The sequence below is a fragment of the Miniopterus natalensis genome, chromosome 13, assembly GCF_054644295.1.
Source record: "Miniopterus natalensis isolate mMinNat1 chromosome 13, mMinNat1.hap1, whole genome shotgun sequence".
Classification (NCBI taxonomy): Eukaryota; Metazoa; Chordata; class Mammalia; order Chiroptera; family Miniopteridae; genus Miniopterus; species Miniopterus natalensis.
The window spans coordinates 23,274,925-23,293,153 of NC_142093.1; the positions used below are offsets into that span (position 1 = coordinate 23,274,925).

The following is an 18,229-nucleotide window of genomic DNA, read 5'->3' on the forward strand; positions in this document are numbered from 1 at the left end:
TGTGAGCTCCTTGAACAGCTCACGCCTATTCTTTCAACAGCATCTCCTTGAGCCCAGGCTGTGTTGGGCAGCAGGCCAGTCCCCAAGATAGCAGGACCTTGGGTTCAGAGTTGGGGAGCCCTGGTTTAATCCAGGCTCCTCGTCAAGCTGTGGGAATGTGGGCAAGCACTTAAATCCCCAAGCCTCAGTTTTCTCATCCCTGAAATGGTTAAGAATAAGGATGTTGCCTCCCTCAACCAGAGAACACGTGTAAAGTGCTCAGTAAAGGGTGCTCATTAGCGTTGGGATCATTGTTAAGAACAGAATAGTCTCCCTGTGGAGGCGCGCCAGGTGATGAGCACCCTGTCTAGGTTTTGAAGGGAGGCAGGAACTGAGTGTCTTTGGGATCAGCCACTGATGAAAGGTGCTGCGAGGTTGTAATATGACAGAGACAGAAAGTTCCTGGTCTGAAGATAATTTTTCTGGTTTCACAGTCCTGATCGCCTCTGTTCCATGCGCATGTATTCAGTTCCACATGGAGTCTAGCGATTACCTGCCTTGTGCCCAGCCATCGAGCAGGAACTGCGGGACCCCCAGAAGGAGCATGTGGCTCTGCCCTGCAGGTGCCCTCAGTCTGGGCGGGGAAATGATGTAATGACCAGACAGCGTACATTTATAGGAAGCTAGCTGTGTGCCAGGCATAGCTCCAAGTGCTTAAATTGAACCATCTCACTTAATCCTCCCAACACTATGAGGCAGGGGCCACTGACCTTCTCCATTTAGAGATGGGATCAAAGCAAGGGTCACACAGCTTGTAACAAGCGGAGCTGGGATTTCAACCCAAGTAGGCTTGCTTCAGGGCCTTTACTCTTAATTGCTGCAGTGTATTGGCTTGAAAAAATAGGAAGCATAGAATAAAAGACACGCATACAAATACACCCAGTGAGAGAGACCACTGCACAGCAGAGTTCAAAATGCAAAGTGCAGATAGGCAGGGAGTGTTTTCACTTCACAACACCCCGGGCAAGTGGCTGCGTTTCCCGCTGTTCGCCCTCACCATCTCCTCCTGGGGAGGGCACACAGCCCTGCGTTCCCATTTCCCTGAAAGGGACAGAAAAACTGTACTGCGACCGGGCGATGCCTCCAAACCATTACACACTCTCAACATTAGGTGTGGCACCTCTCCCTGTTTTCTCAGTGCAGGAAAGCAAATAACACATACAGTTATTTGTTTTTAGCCACCTCTGTCATCGGAGGAGCCAGCTCCCTGGCCCTTTTCTGAGAGGAAACAGGTGGTAACTTCAGTTTGCTCCATCAGTGGCCTGTGGCGCGCTAGGATCTGTGACGTGGGCCTCCCGCCCAGCCAGCTGGACTTTCACACGGAGATGATGGCTGCTGCTCCGACTGGTTTCTGGGACTGGCTTTGGGGGGTGGGAAAGCACCAGGTCAGCCAGTTCTGAGGGACATGATTTAGGATGTGTCTAGTAACTGAAGCAAGCTGCCAGATTGGAGGTTAGAAATAGCTAGCAAAAAAAAAAAAATTAAAAAATGGCATTGACTTAAATTTTGTAATAAGGCCAATCAAGAACATGATTTCAGGACTCAAAGGGTCTGAAAGAGCAGAGAGTGAAGAATAAGGCAGCTTTCCTGATTTCTGGTCACCCAGTCCTGAGGCAGCCCTGTGTCCTGTTGACTAAGACTCCTGGAGGTAATTTCTGTGCAACAAGTGTGTGAAAGAGTGTGTGTGTGCACCCATGTACACACCCATTTTATTCACACTGCAGCCTCACGTAGTACCTTGCCTTTTCCCCCCACTTAATATGTCTCAGAGATAGTTCCATATGAAGTCAGTACATTTAGATCTCTTAATTCATTTCTTCAGATATGTTTTTATTGATTTCAGAGAGAGGAAGGGAGAGAGAGAGAGAAACATTGATGAGAGAGAAACATCAATCAGCTGTCTCCTGTATGCCCCTACTGGGGATGGAGCCCTCAACCCAGGCTTGTGTCCTGACCTGGAATCGACCTCCTTGTGCATGGGACGAGCTCAACCTACTGAGCCACACTGTTAGGGCTGGATCTTTTCATTCTTTTTTTAGGGCTTGCATAGTGATCTACCAAATGTACCATAACTTATGTAAACAGTCCCCTGTTCATGGATATTTAGGTCCTTACGGTCATTAAAAGCCATTCTAGAGCATTTGGTCTAATTGTCTTATTTTGCATATGAGGAAATTGAGAGCCACACACACAAAGACAGATTTAAATAATTCAGCAGGCTCTCAAACCTACATTTTGGATGTGTTTTTCCTGCTATTATCGTATTTTGATCCCAGAAGACAGAAGAAAGTGGCTGTGCCTGTGAGTGTGTTTTGCACATGTGGGTGGGTGTGTGAATGTGTGCCTACACAGGTAGGTGTACATTCTGCTGTGTGACATTTGTACTCTTGAAAAACTCTGAATGAATCCTTTTACTTTTAAAAATGGAATATGAAAATTTAAATGCCCTGAGGGTAGGAAGATGATTTGTTATTCAAAGGAAAATTGTGGGGCAATCCTTATGTGAAATGGTGGCTATTTTTCCCTTTTTCAAAAACGACTTCATTGAGGTATAATTTACATGCAAAAAAGCGCATCTATTTTTAAGAGTATGGTTTGATGCGGTCTGACAAAGGTATACATTCATGTAGCCACCATCCAGTCAACACAGAGAAAACTTCCATCTTCCCCAAAAAGTTCCTCCGGACCTCATTGTTGTTGGTTTTTTTCTTGTTTTTTATTGGGTATATACTTTAATTTTGTAAAACATAATACTGACAAAATCATTCAAAGATCCTCTGTGCCTCTTTGCATTCAGTTCGCACGTCCACCTGCAAGAGGTCACTGATACGCTTTTTGTCACTATAGGTTAGTTTTGCCAACTCTAGAACATCATGTAAGTGGTGTCTGTTTTTGTTTCGAATATCAGCAGTTCGTTATTTATTGATGAGTAAAATGTCATCACATGGACACAGCTTAATTTGCATATTCATTTACCTGATATTAGACATTTGGGTTGTCTCCAGCATTTGGCTATTAGGAATGAAGCTGCTAAGAGCATCTGTGTATAGGCTGATGGCTTCCTAAGTAAATCATCTCCATCATTCAGTTGTGAAGATTTAGTTTAAAATTAGGCCATCCATCCATGAAGCCAACATGTATAAGTATGGATTGAATCCCTCTGGGGTGCTGGACAGAAAGGATTCTGCCCTGCGGGGCTGTACAGTAAAGCCTGAATAATATTTTTGCACTGCCATGGGAGGTGTTTGAAAAAGAAACAACCTTTCCCTGATACTATGAAAGTCAGTGCTATTGGAAGCCTGTTATCAGAGTGGAACCTTGAAATATTTATTTACCTGTGTGCCCTCTGCTTTTCAATGAGTTAATGCACTCTGCCAGTAGGGCTGGTAGCAAACTCCCCATCAAATGAAGAGTCCTTAATTTAATTAGCTGTTAACTTCACAAACCTGCACCCAGAGGCTGCTCAGGAGTTGCCCACGTAGGGCCTTAACGCTTTGCGCTTTCCAGAGCAGAAGCTAGAGGATGCCTGGTGCGTGCAGGCCTCCTGCTCTGACTGGCTTGTCTCTTCCATGCCAGGTGCCTCTGGGGACCATAGCGTGTCACGCCCGAGGTTCCTCCAGGGGAAAATGGGCAGCAATAGAGGGGTGCCGGACGTGGGCCGCAGTCCCCCGCTTTGGGAAGGAACTCTGAGTCATGGCTCTTCTTCCTCATACCTCCCCTTGCCCCCTCCCCACCCTTCTCCAAGTGAAAAAGAAACCGTCTCTTATTTAAGACTTAATTGGTGCAGTGTGGGCAGTGCGAGGCTCTCTTTCTCTTACCCTTTCTGGATCCATCTTTTTCTGCCCCACTCCCTGCTTTTCGCCTCTTTCTAGGCCCTAGTGTCTGACAACAGATGGGAAAGGAAGTGAAACTCAAATTGGGCACGTGTGACCTTTGCGGCCTGTTCTGTTGCCTCGAGGTCTCCCGTGGAAGCTCAGCCTGTGACTTAGAGGAAGCTTGACCATGAATTTCTGGCCTCCTTTGCCTCGATCTCAGTCGCCCACAAAACACAGATGTGCAGACTCCTGGGGGTCACTGTGACACACAGCAGCGGCACTGACGTCGGGTGCCCAGCGCTGCAGCGTTGGGGGGTGCAGTGTCGGTTCCCCTGGGCAGGTGTGCTGTGGTGGCAGAAACGCTGCACCGAGAGGCGGGAGTTGAGGGTGCCACTCGCCTCCAGGCTGCCCAGCTCCAGGGGACTCCTTCAGGTGAATAGCGCCCCCTGGAGTTGGGCAGTGGTGAGCTGTCACTAGTCATGCTGTACTGGCTGGTTATCTTCCGTAACCTCGGTGTCTCATACATACAGTGGTGCTGATAATACTTGTCTTACAGGTTACTTGTGAGGAACACATAAAATAATGTGGAAAGGGCTTTGTGAATGGTCAGACCCCCCTTCCCCCCCCCAAAAAAAAAGCACCTGTGAGTCTTTTTGCTTTTCAGAGATTTCTTTTTCATGGGTCTGTGGATGCTTTGGGCTCTTTCCCCATTGCCTTGTTCTTAACTCAGATGAGAGGAGCTCGGTTTAGGCCCAGACCTTCCCCCAAGGGCTGGAGGGCAGGGCGGGGCAAAGTGCGGGAGGCTTTGCTCAGCCTTAAAGCCAGCCAGCTGCCCCTGAGGAAGAGAGCCCACAGAGGCTTAGGGAAGGAGAACCTGGACTGGGTGGTCGGAGAAGGCTTCAGGGGCCAGGCAGGGCTTGAGTCGGGAGCTCCATCAAAGCCATCTGTCCTGCATGCTACAGAGAGCCCTGGGTGGGAATCCAGCTTAAAGCTCTCCGAGCCCCAGCTTTTCCATATGAAAAGCAGCGAATATTGCTGGCCTCACAGGCAATTAAGCGAACCAATGCTGGTAAAGCACCAAACGCAGTGTCTGAGGCATAGTAGGCGCTCAGTCTGTACATGTCACCTCCCCTTCCCCTTTTCTCACGAGCAGCACCTGGCCCTCTGACGACCAGGGTTATAGCCTTTCCTGTCCTGGGTTTCCCCTGGACTGGACACAAAACTGTTACCTTATTCTTTGTTTGATATTCACAACAACACTGGAAAGTCGTTAGATGTCCTGGAATAACGTAATAATATTAACTTTGGGCCAGAAAATGCATTTTTGTCATTGTTGTTGGGGGAAAGTTTGATATAGTGAAAAGAACATCGGCCTAAGAGGCAGATTTGAAGGCTGGATTTTTTATAACAACACCAACAATTACTGAATATTTCACGCCAGGCCTCATGGTAAGCACTTTAACCTGCATTCTCTCATTTAATGTCACGACAGTCCAAGTGACACAAGACCTGTTATTAACTCTATTTCATGGAGGAGCATTCCGAGGCATAGAGGAGGTAGTTGCTTGCTTCAGGCCACAGAGCCAGTAAGTTCACTCACGGAGTTTTCACAACAACCCATTTCACAGATGAAGAGATTGAGGCCGAGGCTCAGGGGGAGTAAATAATTGCCTGAGCTGGTGACATAACTGGGATCCATCCCTGGTCTAACTCCAATGACTGTCTCCCTCACTGATTTCCTGCCTTACTTCTGGCCTCAGCTGGAGGGGTAGCCATGGGCCCTGCAGCCTGAAAGAGAATCATTGTCAAGGGAACAAAGATAGTAGCTGGGAAGACTCAAGTAAATGTCTGAGGTTCAAGGAGATTTGATAAATAGGGTTCATTGGTGAGAATTGGGCAGGACCTGGAGGGCAGAAGAAGGTGCTTAGAACTAACCCTGGGATGGGTTGGAAGGAGGGAGGAGACCTGCTTTTATGTAGTGCCAGCTGCCTGGTGGTGATGCCAGCTTACAGGGGCTGCTGCCGGCTGGGCACCTACGTTGCCTTCATTACCTGGGCCTCCTGATTGTGAGCAGAATCTGTGATTAAACTAATTTGGCCATGAAGTTGCACCATCCTTCCAGCACCTTTTGTACCTGATAACCCTGAAGTCACCCACGTTGAAGTTGCACCCCCCTCGGATTCCCAGAGCCGCCTCCCTTGGCTAGCTGGGGCTTGGCCAGTGCTCCGCAGCATCTGCCCAGGCTGCAAAGCTCTCTGTTGCTCTTGGCATGTATAATAGCTTAATTTCTATTTCTCTGTTTGGAAATGCAGTTCATGGGCACTGAAGCGGCAGTGGGTGCTAAAATGGTTTCTGATTGCAATCTTGAATGTTAATATCCTAATACATTTTATCATCAATGACCTGTCCCCTCTGCCACAAGTTCTCACTCCCCTTTTGCAAAGATAGGCCCGCTGCCTGCCTTTGGATCGGCCTCACAGCCCGTCTCATTCCTTTGCTGTCCCCTCCCTGCTTTCACAGATAGCATTGTGCTTCGCCAGTGAAGTCCACAGTCGTGGGAAATCTCTGACTTAGAGGATATGAGAAAGCGTTTCATTTTGCCGGCGGGGTTTAATAGGGATGATCTAATCTCTAAAAGGCATACATTATTTAAATTCCATGCTTTTGGACAAGGGGGCCCCTGACATTTTTGAAATGTGGCAGGGACAGGGTTCTGGTTTGCCTCTGATCAGCAGAGCCTACTGCTGTTGGTTTTCCTGTTTGTAATTCATTTCAGGGGCCTGGTTATACGGGGGTAGGGCTGGGGGTGAGGGGGCAGTACAAGTGGTGAGGGTGCTGGAGAACATGTTCTTTACTCAGAAATCTAAAACCACAGACTCAGGGCAGAAGAGATGGGGAGAGTCATCTCATGGCATCACCGGTTATCTGGTCCCCATCTGGATAGCAATCTTGAGATCCCAGGTGAACGGCCCCGATGGGGCAAACCGAGAGCCCCCAGCACCTGCCCCCACCCTACAGAGCACCTGACATGTCACAGAGGGCCTCACCGAGGAAGCATCAAAGACCCCTGTTGCTGAAAGTGCATTTCTGAGGGAAACCTTGAGCACTCTCAACCACAAAAGGCAGAGTCCGGAAATAAGATGGGGCTCATGGATGGCTTGGGAACCTGGGTTGTGAGTGGAGTGAGACTCGGGGGAGGGACCTGGGGAGTGTCAGTTCAAGCTGAGTTTTTCACCTCATTTGAATGTCACTTTGGTACAGATCACCTGCCTTCCTTCCTACTAAGGGACAGAGACTTGGAGGGGCAAATGATCCCAGAATAGTCCCTGAAGGTTCTGGACCCTGAGCCTTTTCCCACTTCCTCAAATGTTTATTGGGTGTCTCCTGACAAACAGACAGTGAGCTCAGCACTCAGGATGCAAATATGAGTCTCATACTCTGTCTAGCAGAGGAGAGAGACATAAGGACCACGGAGCGCGGTTGAACAGGAGCCAGGGTTAAGATATGTGTGTATACTGTGGGAACACACGTGAGGCATGATTAAGTCTTACTGGGAATATCTGGAAGGGCTTCAGAGAGGTGATAATGGACCTTGACCTTGAAGGGGGAGGAGGTCTTCACCAGAACGACCCTTCCTAAGTCACGCTTGCTAAGTGTTTGCCTGCTCTTTGCAGGAGAGAGTGAAACAGAAAAGGAAAGGTGGTGGTTCCAGCCCTCAAGAAATTAACAGCTTGTTGGGGAGACATGCCTGGCACGTATAAGCCAATTAAAGCCCTGCAGAGACAGATGGGATTCTGGGGGCGGGGGTAGGCAACTGGGGCCACATGGCGACCCAGGGTTTCCAGAGTTACTAGTCTCTCTCATGGAGCATACGGTTGCTGTAAGGACAGTCAGACCTTGCGGAGATGTCTCAGCTACAAAGAGGCCCAGCCCCTCTGGCTTTGGGTTCCATATTGAAGCAGTTAGCTGGGTTTGGGGGTGGGGGAGGAAGTGAGGGTGAGTGGAGAAGGTCAGTGGTAAGACGGTAGCAATATTGCCTCTGTCTTTACAACCCTGGTGCAATCTGGAGTGTGCAGAATGCCAACATACAGCCTGAGCACGGGGGTCCTTCGGCCTGCACAAGCACCGTGCGCGTTCCCAGGCTTTGCTTACGCTGTTGCTTCCACCTTGGATGCCTTCCCTTTCTCGCCTTCCTGGAATCTTCCCAGACTGCTCTTCTGCACTGATTTCAGGCTCACCGGGCTCACCAGGCTCAGCTAGTCTCTGTCCCTCATGTTAAGCTGGGTTCGGCATTGTTCTCTGTTTTGGGGGCCCCAGTGAGATTGCAAACACTTTGAGAGCAGGAGTAGTTCTGGCTCAGGGTCCAGAACTTTCAGGGACTATTCTGGGATCATGCCTCTCCTTCCCCCCATGAGCAGCTTGTGTGGTATAAAGAACATAGGTTTCTTCACACAGATTTGGCAGGATCTCAGCTTTGCCACTTACTCTGGAACTTTGAGCACAGCGTCCTTACCTGTAAAATGGAATAACGACGCTACTGGCATTTTGGGCTGGATCATTCTTTCTTGTGGGGACTGTCCTGCATGCTGTAGGATGTGTGGTAGGATCTCCAGCCTCCACCTCGTGGATGCCAGTAGGAGCACTCCCTCTGCAGTCATGACAGTCGGAAATGTCTCCTGATATTTTTATAATGTTCCCTGTGTCAGGTGTCCCGGGGCTAGGTTTCCCTTGTGCAGCAGAGTCACTTCTGGGGGAGAACCACTGGGATGACCTACCTATTGGGTATGTGCCAGACCTCCCAGAACGGCACCCAGAACAGCATGGATTCTCTCTCATTCCTAGTTCACCTGGCACTTGACACTTTGCAGGCTGATGAACTGAATGGAGCTGTCACTCTAGGTTTTAGCAACTTGGGGTGGAAATGTCATGAACTCTTGGGTTGTCCCCACAATGCACTAACAGAGCCACTGTCATGTTCTTAATTGCAGATTGATCTGGAGCCAGAAGGCAGAGTGTATGTGATCATCGATCTGTCAGGGTCGTCGGGTGAAGGTAGGAGAGAGTGACCTCAGCCTCGGTCCCTTCCATTGACCCTTTGTCTTCCGGGCTCTCCCTTCCCTCCTTGGCTGGAACATTTTACAGTGACATTTAATTAATTGGCACATTTTAAAGGAAGAGGTTATTTTGAAGATGCTTATGCCTGTGTACCAAAAGGGACGAGCCATCTGTTAGCTTTGGTGGAGCAGAGGGGAGATTTGCAGCTCCCCAAGCGAGGCCAGTAAAGCAGGCGTCCCCGCCCGGGGTGCGCCAGGTGGGCCCCGGGAGCGGCAGCCTCTCCGCGCAGCTCCCGTGGGGCTTGTGTGTGCGGTGGGAAGGAAGTAAAACCAGTTGGTCTAACGGTATTCAGAAATAAAACAAATTAGGTGTCAAATTTCAGAATCTTATTTCTGTAGAGCTTTTATAGGAGTGTTACTTTTTTTTTTTTTTACCAGTTTCTTGTGCCAGGGAAAGCCCTGCTCTTAGAAATACTGGGGTGAGGGACTGTCTGCTCCCACTGGCTGATGACACAGGGTGTAGATGTTCTCGGATATTTGGATTTTTCTTCTTCTTCCACCCTCTACTGTCGATCCTGTCTGTGGCCTTTTACTGCCTTTAAGAACTTGCAGGCTGGTGAGGACTGAGCCGTCAGGGTAAAAGGGAAGACTAGACAGTGAACCCTTGGCCACATGGGAATGGGGAGATGGTGGCAGACTTGGGTTCCAGGAAGGTTGGGAATTAGGACCGAAATTTATTTTTTTGGACCGTCTTTCCTCTCTGCCTCTCTGTGGGCAGGAGGGTGGAACAGTTGGTTTTAATGTCATGGCAGAAAGATTGGAAGACATAGGCTGGCTCCTCTTGGCAGTGAGAACAAATGCGGTTCAGGGCCTGTGGCCCAAAGGGAAAGAAACAGCTCACTTAGGTCCTGGCTGGTAGACTTGGGCCTTTTACAGCATCTCCCCTGAGTACTGGGGATTGCAAGCTCAAAATCACAACCCCACACAGTCTCCCCTACTTTAAGGACGGCGCTCTCGACTGAGGTTCTGTAATGGGAGGAGAGATTCTGTAAGCAAATTCAAAGGAGCTGGTCCAATGGTGCACTTGGCAGTGGTGCCTAATGATTTTCATTTGGCTGATTTCTCACCCAACTTCAACAGGTGTTCAGAATAATTCAGTGGTGTATATAGAGTTTGGTTTGCTTTTCATTGCAATCATTTGGCATGGGTTTAAAACTTTAAGCATCCTTCTGAAGTTGGTCTCTTATATTTTCTGCTCTTTGTCGCAACTACATTTTGGTGTTTCCAAATTTGCATCTCTGCTTTCAGCCCTGAACAGCCCAGAATAGAACCTGATATAGAAGATTTGGGGATTTAGCAACATTTCGTATAAAATATTTAAGATGTACAAAGGGGCCTAAAGAATGATAAAATGGGCACCAGTGTACCCATCACCCAGGTTAAGAAATAAAGCACCGAGCAAGGTGAAGCCTTTGCATAGCTTTTAACAAAACATGTGATCCCAAGTCCCCCAGACTTAAAAGTACATATTTTTGACCCCTGGTTGGGAATTTGCGTATGCTGAGGGCTCACTTAAATTATACAGGGATTTTTGATTACACAAGTGGTTGGTGTCCCTAACTCCCTTTGTTCAAGGGTCAACTGTACAGTTATACAGTGACCCCCTAATTGTAGACACTGGCGAAACATTTGATGAGCAAAATCAATGCTCTTTTTTACTCACATAATCTATATGCAATGAGATAACTAATCAAGTATGTATTTCCTGTGCCAAGATGCTGGGCAACCAATGGGAGGCTTGGGATTTTTTCTTTGAAAAGATTAACAACTTGCAAAATTATAGAAGACATTCTTTTTTTACGTTAGAGGGAAAGGAGGTTGAAAAATAAATGAATAAATAAATTAGAAGTATTTTTTCTTCTTGCTTCTTTGGCTTATTGTATGTGAATGACCAAAGCAGTTTTCATTGGGCTGAATTCTTAGCCTACTGTTTTTTTAAATCTCTCTTATCTAAAAAAAATAAGAGTTTATTTCAGAAATGCTGACACATGCCAGATTCTGTGAAGTGCTAGCCCGGGTTACTCTGAGGAAAAGCAGACGTTTTTCTGCCCTTTTTCCCTCGCTGTTGGAGGGTTTGGGCTTCTTTCTGGACGGTGGGAAGGGCTTCCTGCAGCCTCTTCCTGGAAGCTGATCTTGTTGGGCTGTTTGTGCCCTGCACGCCTGTCCTCCCAGTCCTGCTGCTGGGACTTTGAGGGCCCTGGTCAGAGGCAGTTATGTTTTTGGACGGGGCGGGAAGGCGAGGAGAGGAGTGAGGGTGAGTCACCCACACATTTGTTCCCTGGGCTGCCTGGGGAGGGTCCCGTGCAAAAACGGTTGTCACAGCTGGTTTGTGGACGTTTACAGATTCTAGTCTAAGTCCCTTTCTTTAGTGAAAATACCTCACTGTGTCTTCCACAAAAGAAAGAAAAGAGTTGAAATGAAGCACAGCTGATGTTTTCACCACTCTATTATTCTGCCATCAAGCATCCCTTCAAATGCTCCGGTCCCATCAATGGGGGGAAAAAATGTTCATAGAATTTGCAATAAACTGTACAACACGTGCAGATACCAAAGAGCTCAGAGCAAGGTGTGGGGTGAGATGGTGTGAGTATGCCTCCTCCTTTTAGGATCCTTCCTCTGCTAACACACTGTAGAAAGCCTGGATGTTGACGTCTGCCGGAGTTGGAGCTAATGTGATTTCTAACTGTCTAATAAAATTGCAGCGCTTGCATGTCCTGTGCAGCTCCATAATGGGATTTGACCAGTGTGTGCTCTGTCTAAACCGGGCAGCCTAACCCCACATGTAAGGGGTCAGGCTGGATGACAGGTAAGGTCATCTCTGGTCGTGTGATTTGGTCCCTCGGTATAATTTGAATAGACATCTATCAGAACTCAAGGCTGAGGGCTGGCTAACGTCTGTAGCAGGTAGAAGGGGTTGAAGGAAAGGAACTCTTCTGACAGGTACTGTGTGAGGCACTTTCCCTACCTCACCCCAGGTAGCAAACCTTGGAATGCTCAGGTGTGCTCCTCCAGCCTCGGGCGCTTCTTAGTGTTTTGCTTTTTTCATTAGTAATAACCACGAAGCTTCCTGGTAACCACGGCAGTACAGGCTCACCAGAGACTTAAATCAGAGCATAATTAGCCCAGGTACCAGAAGCATAAACAGCAGTGTAATTCTCAGATGAGCAGACTATTGCTTCCTGCTGTGCACTACAGTTAGCGTTCCTTCCTTTGCGGTGACGGAATTTGTATAGTGCTTCCATTCTTTACAATACTAGGACAATGCACCCTGATTTGCAGGCTCCCCGAGGAGGAACAGTCAGCCTGACCTGGGGCTTCCTAGGCTCCCCTTGCCCTGCCTTCCATCCAGGTGTAGTGTGCACCTGGAGAGTTCTTCAGCGTCTGAACCAATAGCAAAAAACAAGAAGTAGGCCTTACGGGTATGTTTGAATCACCAAATTTTCTCCAATAAAATGGAGAAGATACAAAACAATCTGAATGATTTTTGCAGCACATACATCACAAATAATGACGAAAAGCCAGGTTCTGGAGCGACTGCATATTGTGGAAGCAGATGAGGAGGAGTGGGCAGGCTCCACCCTTCTCCCCTCTTTCTGCAGCCACATGCAGCAGAAAGCATTCAGTCTCCTCGGGAGTTAGCAGCAGGTAGAGTGGAAAAGCATAGGAGTCCACCAGGCCTGGATTTAAATCCTGGCTGCAGTGCTGCCAGTTCAGAGCTTCAGATTTCCCACCCATAAGTGGGGATAACGCCTTGGTTAGGTTCCATGTATGATAGGGTTGCTATAAGAACAGGGCCTGGGTACAGTGCCCTCCCATGTAGGAGATGCTCAGTAAATGCCCAAAGGCCCTGGAGACCCGAGGGCAGGAGGTGGGGAGAGCTCTCACCCAGTTCCCTGAAGGAGCAGCAGGCGGCTCAGAGAAACCGAGAAACCGTTCAGAGGCGTAGTCTGAGGGCAGGTTTCTGGCTCAGGGCGTGCGTGTTCACAAGGTCCAAGAACAGCGCCAGGTAACAAAGAGGTAATTTGTGGACTAATGTACCTGGCAGGAGCTTTGGGATTGCTTTCTGCAGTGTTCAGACCTTGCCGCAGGAGTGCCCCTCTGTCCCTCTCTCCTTCCTTCCCTCTCTTTCTTCCCCATCCTTCCCCCAGTGAAGTATTTCCCAGAAGTACATTCTCTCTCGTTTGTGTCCTGTGGTCCTTAATGTCAGAAACTTCCCTTTGTTAGAGCCTGGGCTTTGGCGTCTCCGCTCAGTGCAGACTGAGAACATGTGGTCCCCATACTCTCACTGGCCCTGGGTAAAAACCCTGCATCTGTTTGAAGACTGTTATTAAACTCTCTTCTTCAGGCTGAATCCATAAAATCCCTTAACCTTTCTGAAGGGGTAGTTTAGAAATCTTAACTCATCTCTGCGGCTCTCTTTTGAACTTTTTCAAGTTGCACAGACAGACAGACATGATCAAACTAGCGCTTTGCTCCATTCTGAAACGACAGTGTGTACAGATCAGGTGCCTGACGGCCTGACCTCCATGCGGGAGATGGTGACATTGAGAGGTCAAGTGATGTGCCCGTGGCCACAAGGCTGACTACATGGCCCTACTGGACCCTGGCTCCAGGCTGCGATCCAGCGCCCTGCTCTAAATCACGGCCCCATAATGAGTTTGCTACCTTGGCAAAGACCTTCCCTTCAACTCTTTTTTTTAAGTCCTTTATTCCAGCAAGCTTTTTACAGAACTATAAAGCTAAAGTCATTAGCTTTGAACCCAAAGGTGACTCAGAGAGTCTCATTCATAAATAAGCAGATCTTTTTTCCACTCTTAGAAACAAAAGTGCTGTTGGTCCCAGTTTAGAAGTGGTCAGCTCCTTCTCGGGCTGTCTGTGAGGTGGATCCCTAATTAAGTGTTGGTCTGCACCTAGACCTGCCTCAGCTCCCTGCGGGCTCCTCCTCTTTCTTCCATGTGTCTACGGCAAACATTAGAGCACTGCCTTCAGGATTAAAATAGAGGAGGAAGACTTCTTGAAACTGCCTCAGCCAGTGGGCAGTTTCTATCTAGATAACATCCCTCAGACCCCAGAGCCCCACTGAAGCTTCTTTTGATAACATTACCTTTTCCTTCAAAATTCCACATTGTTTAACCCAGTGCCTTCTTGTTATCAGCTAGTTAGAAGGAAGCATTTGTTGAAATGAACTATAGTCACCAATGCACTTTAATAAGTGTGCCCAGCTTGGTGCCTGTCCTGGGTGTGAGGGATGGGATATGGAAAATGAGAGACTGCATTCACAAGAACCTATGGCCTCGCCTTCAAGAAGCTTGCAGTTGAATCGGGAATCCAGAACTTGCAGGACAAAAGCCTTAGAGAAAAATGCAAGGCAAAATCATATTGTGTGCTCAGTTGGGGGTTACCAGGAGTTCTTTCAATGGGAATAAATTTGGGCTGGAATAATTCAGGAAAACTTCAAGGAAGAAGCAGGGCTTGGGCTGAAAAGGAAAAGATAGGTAGAGCAGATTGACAGGGAAGATGTGGGGAGGCCACTCAGAGCAGAGGGATCATGTCACTGCTGTCAAAGACAGATTTGATGCTCTTATTTTTAGATAAGGCTGGATAGACACGATAAATCAGAGAGATGCAATTTGTGTCCTCTAGGAGCTTTCAAACAAAGACAGTCGCCAGTGTTGCAGGCAGAAATTTTCATGCTATGCCAACAAGAAAATGAAATGTCTTAAATGATTAAGCTGTGTTTGAAGGGAAGGCAGTGCTTTTTGGATGTGTTTTCGTGGTCAAGGTCTCCCACCCACCTGGGCCCCAAAGAAGGAGGAATGTTCTAGGTCAAGTTCGGTCAAGTCTGGGACACTGAGTAGAGCACATTTCATAAGCCTGGGACTTAGGTGATTAGAAGGTGAAGCCCGGTGCAGACATCACACTCGCTTCTCCCTTAGCAGTCTCGTGGAATCCCACGGCAAGCATTCTGCCACCCTCAGCGTGCTCCTCCTCTCCAAGTCTATCTAGCCAGTGCCCTGGCATCAAGCCCCAAGGCTCCCACTCATTCTCTTTCCAAGTCCTGTTCAGTCTCTAATGAGAAACATTGCTTGGGAGGTCAGAAAGAGTCTTCACCTTCCCAAACAGCAGACTTCAAAGTCAGACATCAGCTCCGAGATGCTGATAGGCCTCCCTCCCGTGTGGTGCCTTAGGCAATGATATCCTGGTCTGGCTCGCCCCAGGGGCTCACCAGACGTGAATGGATATGTGGGATTCTCCAGGAATATGTGGAGAGAGACAGCCTCAGTGCTTGATAAGAGTAAAAATAACAAAATCCAGATGTTCAAAAACATTGATCTTACAAAGTATACCTCACATTCCCCTCCTGACCCCTCAGCATAACTGCTTGCTACTGATACTCAAGTCGGGGAATGGATCCCTTTGTCTCCAGATTTTTGGCTCCATCTTTTGTCCTGATGAAATAAATGCTTGTTCCTAGCAGTGACCATATGCACCAGATGTGACCAGGGGAGTGAGCTTGAAAGCAGTGAGCACCAAACCCCCTTCAAGGGGTTTATAATGCCACAAAGAGACAATGCTAAAATACTTGATGAGAAATAAGCCAAGAAACCCTCATTTCCTTCCAAATAGGCTCTAGATGCACAGCAGTTCCTCTGAAATGAATCATCCACGGTTAACAACACCAAATGGCAACCATTAGCAGATGAAAAACAATTGAATCCTGAGTGTTTGGAGAGCAGAGCTCTTTAGGATCACTGCTAAAGCCCCCTTCCCCTGCCATTATGAAAGCATAAATGTGTGTTTTCTATTGTCCTGTGTGCCTGTTTTACTAATGAAGTAATTGAAGAAGGAATTATAGAAAGGGTGGGTTTATAATAGATCCTTAGTCAAGAAGTGAGCCCTGTGTTTCCTGGCATGGCCTCCAATTCTGTCTCTGTTGTCTTGCTATATATCAGTTCAGTGTCTTATAAAGAAGATTGTTTTGGGAAATTCATGTTTGCAGCTCAGATCATACTGGGTCAAAGTGGCCTGTAATTTAATCACTTGCTGTTGTTGATATCCTCATGATTTGGCTTAAAACAAAAGGGCATTTCCATTCATCTAACCTAATTTAGAGAGTTGTCTTTTAGGACCAATTACTTTATTCTTTTATCCAGTTGAAATTGGCCTGTGTTGACAGTCTTATTGATTTTCCTTATTACCTAGCTTTGTTGAAACATTCAATTTTCACAGTCAAGTGCATTCACCGTCTTATTTGAGCTGCTAACACTGGGGCTTGTATCTTCAGGCTTTACTGGAAACCATTGCTGTGAGGTGTGTGCATTTCCCATGTACACATAGATGAGAATGGATGTCTTGGAATCACCCATTCTGTCTCTCCTTCAGCCTCAGTTTCCTTCATTGGAAACATCAGTTATTTGCTTATCTAAGATATAGCGGGCCCTGGAAGTGTAGAGCTAAGGAGCGTGGTCTCTGCTCTCAGTACCTGTACTCTTACAGAGGGGGTGAGCAATAGACCAACAAGCACACTTAGGGCCAACTGCTGCTTGTCCCATGCTTGGTCATTCCCACAGACTGAGTGGCTTCACCAGCTGGGGTACTTTGTGCCCAGCTATGTAGGGCAAATGAGCCCCCAGTGGGATATTCCTACTCTCCAGGTACTCGGTGCCTGTTTTGGGCATTGAAAATAATCGTGGTGTTTAGTTCAGTCGTCTCTACTATTAGCCCGGTGTGCGCTCTTTCGGAACTGTCAGGAAGAGTGAACTCAGGGGAAGTTCAGTTCACTTTCAGGTGTATCTATGTGCTATTGGAACTAGGATTTTGTAGACACCTGCATGGTAGTTCCTGCTCCACAATTAGCTAATTACTTGATTTACCAATTAATTGAGCAAACATGTACTGAGAGTCTGTTGTGTGTCAGGAACCATGTGAAGAGCTGGAGAAACAAAGATGAAAAAGACATAGGCCCTGCTCTCTAGGAGCTCCCAAGCTAGGACATATCAGCCACAAGTCATCTACTCCACTTGGGCCTTGGTGGCTTCCCCGGCACATGGGAAGGATGTGGGACTAAGTGCTCCTCTGGCTTTCTAGTTCTGAGTCACAAGCAAAAGGAATTTGCGCACAGACAGATACCTGGAAGGGGGACGTGGGAGAGAACTAACTTTTTAAAGCCAAATCTTTGTTCAGAGATTATTTGTTTAAGCATAATGGACCTGTCAGGTGGGTTTTACCATCCCTGTTTCACTTATGGAGAAAATGAGGCTTAAAGAGTTTAAAACTGTGAACCACCCGGGATCCTGTGAAAATGCAGATTCTGGCTCCGTGGGCCTGGGGTGGGCTGGAGACGCTGCATTTCCCACCAGCTCCCAGGAGATGCCTGTGCTGCTGGTCCCTGGCCAATGCCTTGAGTACCAAGAGATATAAAACCCATGATTTCCCTCGGAACCATGCTGAGCAGGCACCAGTTTTTACTTGATTGAAAATTAAGAGGGAAATCTAATGATTTCTCCCTCTCCCAAATTCCAACCGTTTAGTCCATCTCAAAAATCAACACCTTTGGGTCCTTTTTTGTTTAGTGTCTTTTCCTTCCCCATTCTCCTTTCTCCTGGGAAAGGGGTCGAGAAGGCACTCGGTATTCTTAGGGAGGCTGGGCAATGCCCAGGCTTTGGTTTTTCTGTCCCAATTTTACTCATCTGCAGAAGGTCAAAACGGATGCAGAAGGTTCTTCAGCTAGGAGAGCAAGAACCAATTTATATCGGGAAGACAAAAAAGCAACCAGTCAGGATATTGGATTTTTTGTTTTTGTGTTTATTTTTCTATAAATACCCTCAAGCATTGAGTGGTGCTTGAATTTGATCCCGCTGTGCTAATTTTCTCCTGGTTCCTAAGGCTTTAATTAAAATAACTCACCCAGGGACCCTGCCAGAACTTACCTTTATGTGATCCTCTGAGTGGGCAAGCTGCACCTGCCTTTAATGAACAGGGAATGCAGAGGAAGTTTGGGATTAGGCGCTGGGTACACAGGAGGGGCATTATTTTTACTTGTTGGCTAAATGAATGCATGGCTAAATGAAATAACAGGAAAAAGTGTCACTTTGAAAGGAAACTATTGAGCTAAACAAGGTGTTTGGCCTGACTTTGCTTTGGATAATCAGTTGTTTCATATTCCAGTGTACAATCAGTTTCACGGGTGTGCGTGGGCTTGCACATTTAAGCTTTCCGTGCCTGATACTCAGAGCCTCCCCACACACCGAGTTTCCAGTT

General features: G+C 47.5%; 1 protein-coding gene across 2 annotated transcripts in view; it reads left to right on the top strand.

The window, feature by feature from the left end:
* PRKCE (protein kinase C epsilon) overlaps positions 1-18,229 on the top strand; it is a 412,732-nt gene that overhangs the window by 150,682 nt on the left and 243,821 nt on the right. For both annotated transcript variants that reach the window (XM_087823528.1, XM_087823529.1), the window contains exon 2: positions 8,843-8,906. In XM_087823528.1, the coding sequence (XP_087679654.1) occupies positions 8,843-8,906 (64 nt within the window). The remainder of the gene's footprint in view (positions 1-8,842; positions 8,907-18,229) is intronic.